Below are 16,344 nucleotides of genomic sequence, written 5' to 3' on the forward strand. Positions count from 1 at the left end.
CTTCAGGACACATGGGATTGATTCTTTACCACCGTCCTCATGGTAATTAGGTTTGCATAGTCTTGCCCTGAATTATAAGTGAGCCGTATAGAGAATGTATGTCACACAAGAGCGATTAGTCCTTCAAGGTTTACAGTTCAGAAAGGCAACAATGGCTCCGCGGGGATTAGAGATGTGCACGGTTCCATGCTAAAAAGCTGAAACGCAGCATCAGCATCCAAACCGGAGGATGTGCACATCTTTTGAACTGTTCTGATTCAAAGCTGAAATGGATTAGAACATGCAAACAACAACAATGCATTCATTTCTTGTTCGGCAATGAAAATTAGTGATCTGACAGATTGCTTGTTTAGATAATGAATGGTGCAGGTTCACGTCCCATTTACATTTATCCCCTCTGAGAGGAAAGACCCTTTAAAGAGGCTATTTTTTTTAACTCAGCAGCTTTTTCCTCAGGTGGTGCGGCCAGGTCAGCAGTTTGATTTGAAGTGGGAGTGGCTTGGAAGGCCACTGTGCAAAATTGAACCAAATTCCCCCAGCAGCATGTTAAACCAAGTGTAAAATCCTCCCGATGGGCTCAGAAAACGATCCCTGGCTGGAGCCGCTGCTCCCCCCCCCCCCCCCCCCCCCCTGTCTTTAGGGACGGTCACACTCGCTTCCCTGCACCACTCACAGGGACCTTTGAAGGGAGAGGGATGTCTGGGAGCCCATTAACCTTCCCTGCGCCCGTGCACACATACACAGACGCCAGGTCACAACCGCCTTTTTCCACACAACGCAGCCAGGTCCTTCTTTTTGTTACTGCACAACCTGCTGCCGTTTCCATTGCATTTTCAATGAGTCCAAATACATTTTTTAGAAATTACCTCTGGAGGATGTCCGCAGAATTGGGTTCGTACATTCTCCAGAGGTTTCCTCGAACACATGAAGAATGCAGCTGGAGATTCTCCACACAGACATGTTAACAACAAACTTATGAATTCAGTCATATTTGCGTGTTTGATCTTCTGCTGTGTTCTCACGACCTTTCCTTCGGACATTCTGTGGACTTTTCACTGGGGCGGGGAAAGTCCACAGAAAGTCAGGAAGCTCTAACTGGGACATTCCCCTCCAGTAAATATCCGGAGGATCTCCAGAGTTCAGTGCACGCCTGAAAGCAGCTCAAGCGAGACCCTCGGTGTGCATCCTAACTGTTTTGCCCATGTGATAATAAGTGTTTTTGCAGTGGCGCTCAATTGGCGTTGTCTGGTGTTGACTGCAGGCTTGTGTTTGTCTGTTCACGGAGCTGTTGTGGCTCAGGGGCGGCTGTTCAGAACTGTTTAAACGTGTTAAATTGACTCTGCTAGCTGTGGGCATATTTTAATACATTAAATCACTGGCATTGTGATGTTTGCACAAACAGGCGACTCATAGCGACAACAAACACGGAGCAGACAGCTTCATTTAGAGCCTCATCGAATGGGGGGGGGGGGGGGGTGTGGGGCCCAATAACGGCCCCTTCTGACCATGCAGATAATATAGGATATTTTTATAAACATGCATGAACTGTAATCATATCCCTGCAGAATGTGATCACCCTTATGTCTCAGGGTGTGATTGTCTGGACAGTTTAGCATGAGATCATATTTCTAAGTGTCCTTCATCGGTGAAACGTCTCCATATTCACATATTTCTTTTAACATATGCATGGACTGTGATATTCCTGCATGATGTGGTCACCTTTATTTCTCAGGGTGTGATTGTTTGGACAGTTTAGCAGAGATCTCAACTCTGTCTTCACCAGTGAAGCGTTTCCATGTTTATTAAGCATGTGCATTGACTGTCACCATGTTCCTGCAGCATGTGATCCCCCTGACGTCCCAGGGTGTGATGTTGTGGACAGTTTAGCAGAGATCACAACTCTTTCTAGGTGTTCTCCATTGGCGAAGCGACTTCATTAGTCAAGAGGCGTGGGCGGGACTCTTGCTCTCTGCAGCGAGTCAAAGAGAAAGGCAATAAAGGGAGGCAGGAGCTGCACTTTGCCGACGAGCATCTCTGCCGTCCTGTCTTCAGCGCCCCACAGTCCTCCCTGCTCCCCTCACCAGCCCGGATCTGCGACCGTAACACACACATACACACACACACACACACACACTGGGACTCTGAGGAGGGAAACAGGCAGAGTTCATGAATGTAACTCCGGTCTGTCCAAAACACTGCGCCGTTTAACCTGGATAAGTCCGTCCCGGCGAGAGGAAGACAGCGGCTACCCGAGTGGAGTGTCGACGCACGCACGCGACTGGGAAGGAAGAAAAAGAGAAGAATATGATTGTCAAGCAGCACTTGGTCTTCATCCTCTACAGCCTCTGCGCAAGCGTCTTTAAAGGTGAGGGCTGCTGGATGGTGCTGGCCGGGAGACGGGCGTGGTGTGCGGGTTGGGGGGGTGGGGGGGGGGAGAGAGAGAGAGAAGGTGGTGGCTGCGTTAAAGTGGAAAAAAAGAGAAAAGATGAGAATGTGGCGATGCCGTGAGTTCAAGTGCGCAACGCAGATAAGAGTTGATGGTCTGTGTTTTTGTGTTGGTGTGTGTGTTGCGTGTGATGCGTGTTTGCGCAGCGGCTTTGGTCAGCTGTCTGCAGCCGAGCTCATGCGTGCGCTGTGCCGGAATGCCTGGGAAGTTGAAATTGTGCGTGGAGCAGAATGCGGATGCACACAAGTTTTTGCGTGCGTGTCGGAGAACAACTTGCACGGTGCCCCCCCCCCTTCCTTTTGTGCGAAGTGACAGTTGAGGCGTGAGGCTGCGGATGAGTCGTGTGTATTTGCGGTGGTGGGGGGTGGGTGAGGGGGGGTCCACGGGAGGGTTCCCAGCGGCCGTGCGTATTGTCATGTTGCCGGAGAGCTGTGTCATTGAATGGATCGTTTCTGTAACGCGCACGGCCGCGTCTGTGTGCAGCCCCCGGTCTCACGCACGACTTTATCAAAAACCAGTGGTTCTGCGGAGATGACAAAGTCGCGGAGGAGGCGTCGGTGGCTGCGTTCCGCTCGCGCTTCTGTCCGTGGCGCACGGGGACGCGCTCTCCAAACAGGGTCGCTTTCACTGACCCCTGCGTGCCATCAGGTCGGTGCATTGAAAGTTGTGCTGCCGGGACAAGGGGCTGTGAGTGATGCCTCCCTGCAGCCATGGAGCATCATCCTCGGTGTCTCCTCATGACACTGCCCCCCCCTTGACTCCCCACAGACCGTCCCGCTCCTGGACATGCTTGCGCAGCCACCGCCCTGTAGGCGACCAGTGCGCAGATACATAACGCTTTCAACGGGGGAGGAGGAGGGGGTGAGGATGTGGGAGCTGCAAAATGAATAGATAAATAAATGAATAATCCCCACTCAGCCCAACTCAATAAGATCTCATCCACAACACACGAGCAGGAAGGGGTTTGGACTCAGTAGAAGTGAGCGTTGACCCCATCAGTGTTTATTCTAATAAACGTATTTGTGCTTTAAGTCTCACAGATTGAATCAGTAGGAGAACTGAAGTCTCTGTACGACTGGGCCTGTGATTTTCTTTACAATCCCAAACTCATAATTCATCTATTATTTTCACACAAGACAACTCGCACAGTGTTGAACGTATTCGTGTCAAATATCACTGACCTGCACGTGTCTCTTTTAAAGCTCGGGTTGGTAATCTTTGAAAAGCTAGCAGGAGCAGGCTACACTTTGATCCCACCCCCTCTTGTGAGGCCACACCCCTACAAAACACATGAAGGAGCACAGACTGCTACAAGCCGACTTCTCCATGACCTGCTCGCTAACTCCTGTCTATCGTCTCTGCCTCTGCTGTGTACGACTTGTCGGCTGCTCACGTGCACCGGGGGAACAGGCAGGTCGCTCAGTTACAGACGAGGACTTTATCTCCAGACGACTTTAGCTATTGATGACTATCGGGAGGATTTCAACAAATAAGAAAGTGTATCAAACAACTTTTCAACCTTATACCTTTTTTTTTAAGTTTCAAAGTGAAAATGTTATCATCTTTTCGCCTTGATGTGTGTTGTTTTCATCTATTCCCCCCCCCCCCTCGGCACATCTCACTGATCTGCCCATCCTGAGATGCCATCAAGTGGTGCACATCCAGCTGTGACCTGATGACACATCCAGCCACATCCTCCTCACGTCACGGCCTCCATCCCCATCGATCTTTCCCTTTTAGCCTCTAATCCTTCCTCTGAACAGTTTCTTCTCTAACTTCGGCATCAGAAAACCTTTTGGGGATGCTTCCACAGGCTCTAGTTGTACTCTCCCTCCCTCTTCGCCTCCGGCAAACCAATCGTTGCTGGTTGACGTAAAAAAAAAAAGCATCGCTACCGCTGTGCAGTGCGTTAATGTCGCCTCAGACCACAGATTTAAAAGACTGTGATAGTGCGAGACACAGAGAGATTTACCTGCTGCTGACAGGATTAATCAGCTCTGTGTGAACTGGTTTGGCAACAGCTTAAATACAACAGACATTCATTTTTATGGAACAGTCCTGCAGTCCGGCTCTAAAGGTTTGTTGGTTGGCAACAGACCGATTGTTTTCATCACTGCACCTGTAAGTTTTTGGCCTCTCTGAATGTTTCTATCTAGGGTGAAGTTAAAATATTCAGAATATTGAATAGCTTATACAAATGTTAATATTAAGATTTGAGATGCAAATCAGAAATACCAAAGTTCAATGTGGAGTTTTTGAAGAGGATGGATTTGGTTCATGCTCACAATTGACAATTTATCGTTCTTTTTAATATTTCTATTTTTGCGCCGGGAGACAGTTGGAAAGGCTCCATCTATAAATCATGGCCGCAGTCCAAAAAAATTAAATCTCGGTCTAACTAATCTATTAGTCACTGGGGATACAAAATAAATCTGCACGTCATCTGTAGATGAACTAAATTGGCCCAATTGCATTGAGAGCACTCTTCCTGTTATAGCGTTATTAGCCCTGAATGAATTATAAATAAACAAGGAAAGCTAATATTTAACCTAAACCGTCTTAGTAGCAAACATATTGAAATGTGCACATCCTGATTTGTTCTTACTCGAAGCCTGAAGCGTTAAATACAAAATTAACTGAGCACAGTGACACAGACAGGTTAGCTCAGGGTTTATCGATGATGTGTCGTACTGGTGAACAGCTGTGATACACGAACTGCAGCAACGCAGACGCCTTCACTGACGTGGTTTCAATTAGAAACTCTCAGTAAACTTTGATTAGGTCAGATGTGGAAAGTCTCCGTGAAAAGTTCAGTATGTAGAATTTAGTGACATCTAGTGGTGAAGTTGCATGTTGCAGCTGAATACCCCTCACCTCACCCTTCCAGTCTGGGCTTCTGTAAAAAAACACGGTGGTGGCCTTCGTGGAGAGGACCTGCTCCTCTTGTAAATATACAAAAGTACAAAATATAAAGTATTTAAATATAAATGGCCTATGCTACGGTAAAGAAAACAACAATTGGTACAATTTACATAAAAAAACACACTCATGAAAACATCAGTAGGATTATTTTATATTAATCCATTAAGTTGGATGAGTTTGAATTTGCAAAAACACCTTCTGATCCATCCACCATGCAAAGTATTGGATTTATTCTAAAGGACCGTTAATGTAGCTCCTCTCTCCTTACGGATACAACACTGGTGGTTTGAAGGGATCGTACCTGCCAAGGTGAAGCGTAGGATTTTATTCCCAGCATCATCAGCTGACATAATAGTGGTGAGCATAAAAGTGGACAGCAGCGAGCTCGCCCATTGTTGGAACAGATTTCTGGTCCATGACATCCTGCCAGAGCGAACAGGCCGCAGAGAGTTGTATCATCCCGTCCAAGAGCTCTGCTAAGATAGTGGCCACTTCAAGGGCAACTTTAATTATTTATGCCGTGTGGCTTAACTTCAAAAACACGATCTAGCTGTTCCCAGGACAGTGGCTCAAAAGTCTGCATCTAAGAAACTATGGAGCACTTCCTGTGTAGAGGAGGTGAGCAGGTAAACAATGAATGAAACAAATAAAAACTAGGAATCATCCAGAGTGCACTCCTCTCCAAAAGGTCAGCACCAGCCTCCCAGTTTGTTTTTTAAATGTAAGTTTATTTTTCCGATGTGCACTGAGATCAAGGTCTGCTGCTTCATACACAAAGGCGGGCAATTATCAGATGCAGACATAAAAAATAAAAAAATTCAAGTAAGAGTGGCAATTTTTGGAAAACATTCAGTTTTCGACCTTGCAATGTTAACAGGTCCTCTTTATAAGATGCAGACTAATCCGTTGCTAAACCGTTCATCAGTTTTCGCCTCGTTGTGGCAGGCTAGCTAAGAGACAAACACACAAACAAGACCGACAACACAACCTCCTCTGCAGGAAAAGAAGGTAAATGCATCTGCTGTGTGATCGCGGCCTAATCGACAGTTAAATTGCCGAGCGCCACATCACACGCTGCAGTTAAAGTTGCAGCCGGGACTTCAGCCGGAGCAGCTTTCCTCGTGCTCCGTAATGCTGAGAGTCATTTCACGCCGGCTCATCCTTCTTAGAACAACTACATTATAGTATTTTGCTTAAATGCATTGTTGCACACTTATCTGCAGGCGCAGTCCATGGAGCGGCACACTGCTTAAATGTTTAATGTGCTGTAGTGACCCAGTGGATTAATTCTAATGTGTAGTTTGCTGTACATCTATGGTAGTGTGTGTGTGTTTGTGTGTGTGTGTGTGTGTCTATGGTGTGTGTGTGTGTGCTCCTGCTCTGAATGTGAGGTCCCCGTTGTCCCACATGTGCACCAGTGGGAACTTGTGTCACTCTTTGAAGTGTTGTTGCATCACCAGACCTGAGTCAACACAACATATTCCACTAAACGCAGACACCTGACTCGCTTGTCAGAGCCAGTTAGCAGCTAAGGTGGCAGGCAGGCTAGTAATGCTAATTAGCCACGTGGTGCGGCTCTGCTCCATTGCTCTGCAGACCTCTGGGCTGGTTGTGTGAGAAACGTAAGTTTTATGATCTGCACGTTTTTCTTTGTCGGCTTCACATTCCTTCCACTCAAGTGTTTCATCACCTTCCTTCTCGTAGAAACCCCCCAAAAGGCCCCGTACCACCAGGGGAACTTTTCTTTTGTTTGACCAAGGAGCCTTTCATCATTTCTGATCTTGTCAGACATCTTGGCCAGAACAACCTGCAGGTGACATAAACTGCAGTGTGTGTGTTTGACCATAACATGTGAGGGCAAGTAATGCAGTAATGAGGACAGAGCGGAGAATAAATGAAAGTGGCTTCTTCTTCTTCTTCTTCTTCTTCTTCTTCTTCTTCTTCTTCTTCTTCTTCTTCTTCTTCTTCTTCTTTCTTTTTTTACCGCACACGTCAAAACTACAGACACGGGAGGTTGAGGATGAATAATTCCCTCATAATGTAAATGAAAAATGTCTTTCTTGATAAGGGAGGGAATTGAGGTTTGTCATTAATAATGCAAAATTATAACGTTTGATATTTCATTGAAGTATTAGCGTAAGACTGGACTCGTGCTGTGATCGTTGATCTGATATCGTGGACAAGTCGTGGACTGAAGTACAGGATTCAACCAAACCTTATTGAAAAGTTGATCACAAACATACAAACATAACAATATTAATCTGTCTGAAATAACATTTAGGTGAATAGAAATTGTTTACGTGCACATTGTGACATGGGTACAATATTCCAGTTCTTCTATTTTCATCTTTTTGCATATGAACTGTAATTCACATCCAAAAGTAATGGTATGCACAATGTACACATGCATATTAACACATGCATCATAATAATATAAAATGCTTTGAATTATGTGTTTTCATTTGCATTCATCAGGATGGAAATCTCAATAAATAAGCAGGATGAACCGAATGTATTTGAATTTGAATCTCGTTCTGTGTGCACAGAGTCGGGACCAGACGCGTAAAGACCAATATTCAATCAGCTTAAGACAGAAAGATTCATTATATATATATAAAGATAAAAGGAACACGGCAAAAGTTTAGAGGATCAGGATTAAAATCGAGGATCTGCGTGAGTCCTTTGAGCTTTAATGTGTAGCCGACAGTCGTCTGGGGCAGAACTCATGTTGCCCAGTATAGGATTCACCGTGGAGTCACAGTTTCTACCATTAAAACCCCTGGTTCCTGCTGAAGCCTTCACCAAACCCAGAGAGTGGAGATCGATGTGAGTAACTGTCAAAACTCCAGAGTGGATTTGTCATTTTGAGTTAAGTATAGGACGGTGGGAGGTTCACCTCTTTGCATTTTCCATATGTTAAAAATGGAGTTCTGTTTCACCTCAAATCTGGTTGTTTTGAAAATGTCTCAGAATGAATAGTAGAGACTGGGCTCAGGTGAAAGTGAACCCCCAAACTGTCACATAGTGTGAGACACAGTGAGCCTGGGAGACGTATGCATGGGCGCATCTCCTGCCGGTCGGAATAATCTGGCATGAGGAAAAAACTGGCTGAGCCGAAGGCAAGGTATGGCAGGAAGGTGGTTTACACTCAAGGATACCCATTCCCCTCTGCTGAGGGTGAGCTTATCCCTGCAGAACGTCTCCCAGCTGCCAAGTGCTGGCTCGGGAGTCGTGCTGCTGTGTACTATCGCAAATGAATAATCCAGTAAAGGGGACAAACGCTTTCCAAAAGAGCCTCTGCTGCCCTGCTTGCGTTTTTGTTGACAGATATACATCTGTAGGGATAAGCCTCAAGCCAGAGGCAAATGTGCTCAGACAAGTGGGGAATGGGCTTAAAGATTAGCTGCTCGCTGCCCCGGCTGCGCCACGTGCTGTCAGTCTCCCTTTGCGACGCTCTTTGTCAGAGCACTTCTCCACACTATGCCCTCTCGGAGTGGGCATAAGCTTAGCAATGAAGCTGATAGACTGTAAGGCCAATTACACCATTAAAGATTATTTTGACCCTATTTTCGGGCTGGGGAGAGATTTTTTTTCCGACTTGCCAGGAAGCGCCGGCTCCAGATACTCCTGATAAGTCTTAATGCCACAATTGGTCACGCTGGAGAGTGGTTAAAGCGGCGCTCACCCCGATCCCCGGCCTCCTGAAGAGCCACCTGCTGTTCTCACGTCTTAAAGTGGAACTCACGAGGCAGAATTTACATGATCCCACACGGTCGATTCAATATTTTCCAAACATTAGTGACTCGCCAGCGACGCCGACAACCGGAGAGCCGTAAGTATTTCATTTGTCATGTCATCAAGCAGCAGCGGAGCCTCCATTTACAACCCCGAGGAGAGCTGCTGCACGTGTGGAGGCGCACACCTGCAGGAGACTGACTTCATTGTCGGGGCAGGATTTTTATATTATCGTTTGCAACCATATTGATCCAAACCCTCGGGGAGCGGAGGCTGATTGTCGGAGTAAAATAATAACTGGAGATTTGTAATGCGGGGAACATATATCTCAGAACCCTGCAGTCTCACTTCCTGTTGCTTCCTTTACTAAACAGTGGCTCGGAAATATGGGGGGGAAAAAGGGAAAATAAACCTAACGGAATAGAATCAATCAAGTTTGTTTTCTCAAATAATAACCATTACTTATACTTATAATGATAGATAAACATGATTTAACAATGCCAAAGATGATATATTGGTCTCTGCTGAACATTATGTATTAATCTTTACCTGCCTGGGTTAAATTAGAAGCAGCTCAGTGACGTTTAATTTGTTTGCCATATCAAACTGATACTCAGACCTCTTGTCATTCAGGTTTATAAATGACAAAGATGAACTTTCTATTAGACTTGCAAATATAATAGTGAATTATTGCAGTCATTCATCATCGTGCTCACAATGCAACACACTGCATTCTGCAATCTAACAATACAAATGAAAAGAAGAGTTTTCCAAAGAATTATGCTTTTGAACACTACAGCCTGAGTTTAGTCTTTTTGTACAATATTCAGTGGATTCAGGAGCGTCCTCTGATGTGTTACTGTCTAAATACTGCAGTATTTTCACTGTTTTTTATGATACAAATTTGATATGTAAATCACCAGTGAAGAGATAAAGGTCATCAACATATGTAGATGTACACACATAAGGAAAAAAATGGACTGAAACCTTTTTAGTGGAATCCACAGAGGAGAGAATAAAGTGTATTTCTCATTGAGGTTCAGATGAATGAGATTCAGCTGCGTTGTGTGTGTGTGTGTGTGTGTGTGTGTGTGTGTGTGTGTGTGTGTGTGCGTGCGAGAAACTATCTGCTCTGTGAGTTTTATGCATTCCCTACATTTCAGTATTGCGCCCGAAATGAAGCCTATACTTCATTTTATGCCCGTTTGCAGTGTTGACCTTTACCAATCTCTCTTGGCCCTCATCTCTGCTGAAGTGGGCTTTGTGCCCGCCGCTGGATGAGCCTCTGAATCTCATTTAGCCCGTGTGATGATCTCCTGCTTCTCCTCTCGCTGGAGTCTACATGAACAAAGTTAATATTTTTTCTGTTCAGATATGACACGATACACCGGAGCACGACCTGGCGGGTGATGTTTATTTTTTTGCGCAGGAAGATCTCGTATCATCCAGAAGTCCCTACTGTGTTGTTGTTGTCTGTTTCAAAGCTTCTCCGATTAATATCTCACACGAGAGGAAGACGTCATTACAAAGGTAGTTCCTCGTTCTGCTGAGAAAATACCTTGTTGTGTTAATGCAGCTGAGAGAGAGAGAGAGAGAGAGAGAGAGAGAGAGAGATGCTGAGTGCACCGTATTAACTGTGTCATACCGGGACAGTCTTTGTGCGGTTGCCATAATAGATGCTCTTTTCCGTGTCTGCCGTGCGTGTTTGGGAGGCTTCCAGAAAGAGTGATTGACTATCTGAGGGTATCGCACTGCAACCAAACACCTGGCAGCCCGACCTGGAGCGGCCGCGCTTGTTTTGAGTTATGTCAGGATCTTCTGCCAAGGCCCAAACAAAAGCTGCAATATTGACAACAAACTGTGGAGCCTTTGTTTGGGGGGGGGGGGGGGGGGGGGGGCTTTGTGTGCGTTTTTTCTTTTTCAGATGTGGCGATTGGCAGACGTGTCAAATTCTCACAACCTTCCTCCTCTTCCATCTGCGCAAAGCCTCGGTATTCAGGAGCAGAGGTTCCAGATGAGCTGTTGTCAACCTTTGTTTGTTTGTTTGTTTGTTGTTTGTTTGACTCCTTTTCTTTGCTGCTGGGCTGCTCTCACAATAGTCCATTATCGTTTCAAATAAGACGTTTCTTAACAGTCTTCAGAGGTCCCTGCTGATCGGAGAGCTAAATGATTCTGTTTGAGAGGGGAAGTGATTGTTGTGGTGATATTGGTTAGATAGTTGTTGTGTCAGTTTATCTTATGAACCGATATGTGTTATTGATGATGAACTGTAATTATAATATCCGCTTTGCAATGTTGGCACGATAGAACAACGGCTCACGTGGGGTTCAGTATCTTTGGAGGAGGAACCGGGGATCGAACCACCGACCTGGTCCTTGATGACCCCCTCTCTACTGGGACTCTGTGGGAGTGTAGACACCACACTCACAGCGCTAGGGGACACTTGCCTTCCAGCACACTTTATTTTGTAGCAGATTAAATCGTAAGTGACTGAAATTAGCATTTTGCCCATCACTTGACCACAAAGCCAGATTTTTGCTAATTTTTGCAAATTTATGAAATTTAAAATTAAAATTAATTCTGCGAACAACCGAGTAGAGACCTGAAGATGACGTCCACTGCCGCTTCGCCTACCAATCGGATGAAGGAGGAACAATGGTTCAATCCAGCTGTGCAGAGCTTTCAGAGACTTGCACATGAAGGAGGAACTGAATTAAGGGTCTGAACACTACATCCAGTTGAAATAACACATGTGAACACCTTGTTCTTTTGGGGTTATTGAGAGTAGATTGATGGATAACAGTGGAAATATGACTCATTTAGAATTAGAATCTGTCTCACAGTGTGCAAAGAGCATCTGTTTTCCAAATGGCAACAACACAGCAGATGTAATTGCATTGGGAATGACTGTGTCCTGGACTTTGAGGTTTTAAATGTTCCCTCATTTTATGCGTCAACACAGAAATTCCATCAGTCTCACACGGGGAACTGGATTCTGCATCAGTGTGCGCCTGTGCTCGTAAAGTCCCCGCTGTCGGGGGGGCGGGACATCTGAGCGCCAGATAAAGGAAACTCTGTGGCTATCTCTGGAAATTTGATAGCTTGCTGGATTAAGTCATGCATTCCATTGACTTGTAAGCAGGAAATCACGGCCAGTGCAGTTTTTCATTCCAGGCTAATGTTTTTGTGTTTTTTAACGGCCTTGTGTTTTAATATTGCTTGTGCACAATAGACAATTAAAGACCCTGAATAGAAAATGAATAGACAAACCTGCTAAGACCAATAACTATTTGTCAGGGCTCGAATTAAAACCATTTGTATTCTCCGCTCGCTGACCCCCCCCTCTCCGGGTCCTGAGGAGCTGTGGATCCCAAGCATACATTTTGCAGAACCTGTCCATCACAGAGGCCATCGTGTCCTAAGGCGGTTTAATGTCTCCACTCTGGTCCTTTACTGTATATCTCTACATTTGTGAGGAAAACCCACGGGAGCTCGTGGGGGGAAAACATGCCAACTTAAAGGGGAACACACTGTTAAACGTAACAAAGACGAGGCTAATTAAAAATGTCTCCATGTCTTGCAGTATTTCAGAGTATTTCAGGACATCTTCCCATGTGCCTGTGGTTTTTTCTCCTATCCCCCAGTGTTGTTTTCTCTGCAATATTAGCAAAGCGACTGTTTATGCGCCTCAGAGCAAAAAAAGGAAATCACTCCTGTCTAACCTGTTTATTTTCCTACAGCAATTAAATTTGACAATTTTGCTGAGCAAACTTACTCGTACTTATCAGTCGAGTGATTCCCAATGCATAGACGGTCTGAAGGCAACTTCTGCATCTTCACGTCGTCGTGTTAGAAAACAGCTCTCCACAGTTTTTAAGAAAAGTTCACTGCTGCATCAATATGCAATGTTTTGCATATTATTATTATCATCGTTGGATGCCACATATACAGTGCCTTGCATAAGTATTCACCCCCCTTGGACTTTTTCCCATTATGTACTGTTACTAACTGGAATTCAAATAGACTTAAATAAACTTTTTCCCGTTTGATCAACAAAACATGCATAGTACTTTGGAGGTGCAAAATAAATTGTATTGTGACACAAACAATAATGAGAACAAAAAAGTTGACATCTGTTGGGTGCATAAGTATTCACCCCCCTGTGTCAATACTTGGTAGAACCCCCTTTCGCTGCAATTACAGCTGCAAGTCTTTTGGGGTATGTTTCTACCAGCTTTGCACATCTAGAGATGGAAAGGTTTGTCCATTCTTCTTGGCAAAAAAGATGAAGCTCAGTCAGATTGGATGGAGACCGTCTGTGAACCGCAATCTTCAAGTCTTGCCATAGATTCTCTATTGGATTGAGGTCTGGGCTTTGACTGGGCCATTTTAAGACATTAACATTCTTTAATCCAAACCATTCCTTTGTAGCTCTGGCTGTATGTTTAGGGTCATTGTCCTGCTGGAAGATGAACCTCCGCCCCAGTCTCAAGTCTTTTGCAGACTGCATCAGATTTTCTTCAAGGATTTCCCTGTATTTGGCTCCATCCATCTTTCCCTCTATTCTGACCAGTTTCCCTGTACCTGCTGAAGAGAAGCATCCCCACAGCATGATGCTACCACCACCATGTTTCACTGTTGGGATGGTGTGCTCAGGGTGATGGGCAGTGTTGGGTTTTCGCCACACATAGCGTTTTGCATTGAGGCCAAAAAGTTCAATTTTGGTCTCATCTGACCAGAGCACCTTCTTCCACATGTTTGCTGTGTCTCCCACATGGCTTCTGGCAAACTCCAAACGGGATTTTTTATGGATCCCTTTCAACAATGGCTTTCTTCTTGCCACTCTTCCACAAAGGCCAGATTTGTGGAGTAGACGACTAATAGTTGTCCTGTGGACAGATTCTCCCACCTCAGCTGTGGATCTCTGCAACTCCTCCAGAGTAACCATGGGCCTCCTGGTTGCTTCTCTGATTAATTTTCTCCTTGTCCGACTCTTCAGTTTGGGTGGACGGCCTCCTCTTGGTAGGTTTGCGGTTGTGCCATATTCTTTCCATTTTCTTATGATGGATTTTATGGTGCTCAGAGAGATGTTCAAAGCTCTGGATATTTTTTTATAACCTAACCCTGCTTCATATTTCTCCACAACTTTATCCCTGACCTGTTTGGTGAGCTCCTTGGTCTTCACGATGCTGTTTGATCAGTAATGATCTCCAACAAACTCTGAGTCCGTCACAGAACAGGTGTATTTATACTGAGATTAAATTGCAGACAGGTGGACCCTATTTACTAATTATGTGACTTGCAAATGTGACTTGTGAATGCAATTGGTCGCACCAGATCTTTGTTAGGGGTTTCACAGTAAAGGGGGTGAATACATATGCACTCAACACTTTTCAGATTTTTATTTGTAAATAATTGTGAAATCCATGTAATATTTCCCCCCACTTCCAAATAATGCACTATTTTGTGTTGGTCCATTACATAAACTCACGATGAAATAAATGTTAATCTGTGGTTATACCATGACAAAATGTAGAAAAGTCCAAAGGGGGTGAATACTTATGCAAGGCACTGTATAGTCGAGTGTGTTAAACCCCATATTTCATAACCCCATTCATATCACACCGTGTAGCCAATGTTCGATAATAATATAGAAAATCAATAAGTTCTGTGGCAGAGTTTTGGATGAGTCTGCCCAATGAATAAAGTCCACTGTAAGTAAAGTATGTACTTTACACACACTTAGCAGTTCTGTGTTTGTAATGGATTACTTTCACTCACTGATGATATTTATATTCTAATCAGATCTGCTAGTAACAAGAGTTATGTGTTGAAAAATATGTATTCAACAATTTATTGGAAAATGTTTTTTCTTCTTCGTGATAGTAAATAAATTCAGTTTCATTGCTGCAACGCGAGAGCAGAACATATTTAAAATTCAGCCTCTGCTTCAAGGTAACAACCGAGAAATTATTTTTTTGTTCTCCAGCCCTGCTTGAGCGGCGATGCCATCCTGCAAACCGAACTTTGGAATAAAGACACAAAAAGCACAAAACTTAAGCTCATGCATGTTTATACCGTTTTTATTGACTTCCTCTTTAAAAGCTTCCCACGGGTCTATAAAGCTGGAGTGTAGATACTGAACGCAGGCATATTTGCAAGTGAAGGTGGGGGATAAAAGCATTGAAACTCATGTCCTCATAAAGAGGGATCAGCAGTCTGCACGGGAGCTGCATACCGATGCAAGAAATGCCAGAGCTCGGAGCCAGAGAGCATGCTTTGCTGAAAAGGAAAAAAAAAGAAGAAGCCTTAAAGCCGCTAAGCTGAGAGCAAGACAGGGGAGAGCAAGAGAAGGTGTGAAATAGGAAGCTACACAAACCCCCCAAAAGGAAGCAGGAGAGATTTGCCGTAGTGTAATGCAAGATACATCTGCCATTTCCTTCACCTGCTACAAGCGAGGATCGTAAAAGAGGTTAATGCAGTTTTAAAATAAAGGTTAAACCATTACATGTGGGACGGCGAAAAGCATTTCACAGATTTCTCCCTGATTCACTCGGCTCGCTGTGACTTCAGGGTTGAAGAGGAAAAATCTATTTTTCTTCACAGATTTATGTGAGAAAAGAAGGTTCAGGATTTTTGTAGGAAATGAAACATAAATCCGAGTCTCAATGAGTTGCCTGCGTTTCGGTGGAGCATTACAATTAGCACAGATAGACGACCTCTTCTTTAAAGACTCTTTATGGGGAATGTTTCCACCGCCTGCTGCAACAATCTGACTTTCTGAGGGCGTGTTCGCTCAGGTCATGTTCTGGAAAAGTTTATTCAAACCCTCAAGCGTTGTTATTATTTCTGTCAGGTTTACTTTGGCAGATGTGAAGCTTCAGGTGAGCAAGTACAGTCACCACCCTGAGAAGGAAAATACTCATCATACAGAATCTCACACTTAGTATTCTTCAATTTGACTTACCAGTATGCACTAGAACTAACTTAACATAGTTTAGTCAAAAGAAGCCCCCTGAAACCACGTATATATCCACACGCTTAATTTATCACCTCTAGAGGGCGCAGGTGAGACGCGGCGATCGACAACATGTCTCTGTTGACATTTTTTGGGGGGATATATGAATACTGCCATCTTGTGGCAATGACGTCATTTGGCGGAAGAGTCTGCGCAAAAGCATTCGGGGGGGAACGATACACAGGCTCGACCAATCAGTCTCAGTCATGCTGGTTCAGCCCGT

General features: G+C 44.6%; 1 protein-coding gene across 1 annotated transcript in view; it reads left to right on the forward strand.

Moving 5' to 3' along the window:
* Positions 1–2,011: 2,011 nt before the first annotated feature.
* The window catches only part of cadm2b (cell adhesion molecule 2b), a 144,712-nt gene continuing 130,379 nt past the window's right edge, over positions 2,012–16,344 (forward strand). Inside the window, exon 1 of the mRNA XM_053423680.1 lies at positions 2,012–2,365. Within this exon, the coding sequence (XP_053279655.1) occupies positions 2,305–2,365 (61 nt within the window). The 5' untranslated portion in view covers positions 2,012–2,304. The remainder of the gene's footprint in view (positions 2,366–16,344) is intronic.

This window comes from Pleuronectes platessa, chromosome 5 (genome assembly GCF_947347685.1).
Source record: "Pleuronectes platessa chromosome 5, fPlePla1.1, whole genome shotgun sequence".
NCBI lineage: Eukaryota > Metazoa > Chordata > Actinopteri > Pleuronectiformes > Pleuronectidae > Pleuronectes > Pleuronectes platessa.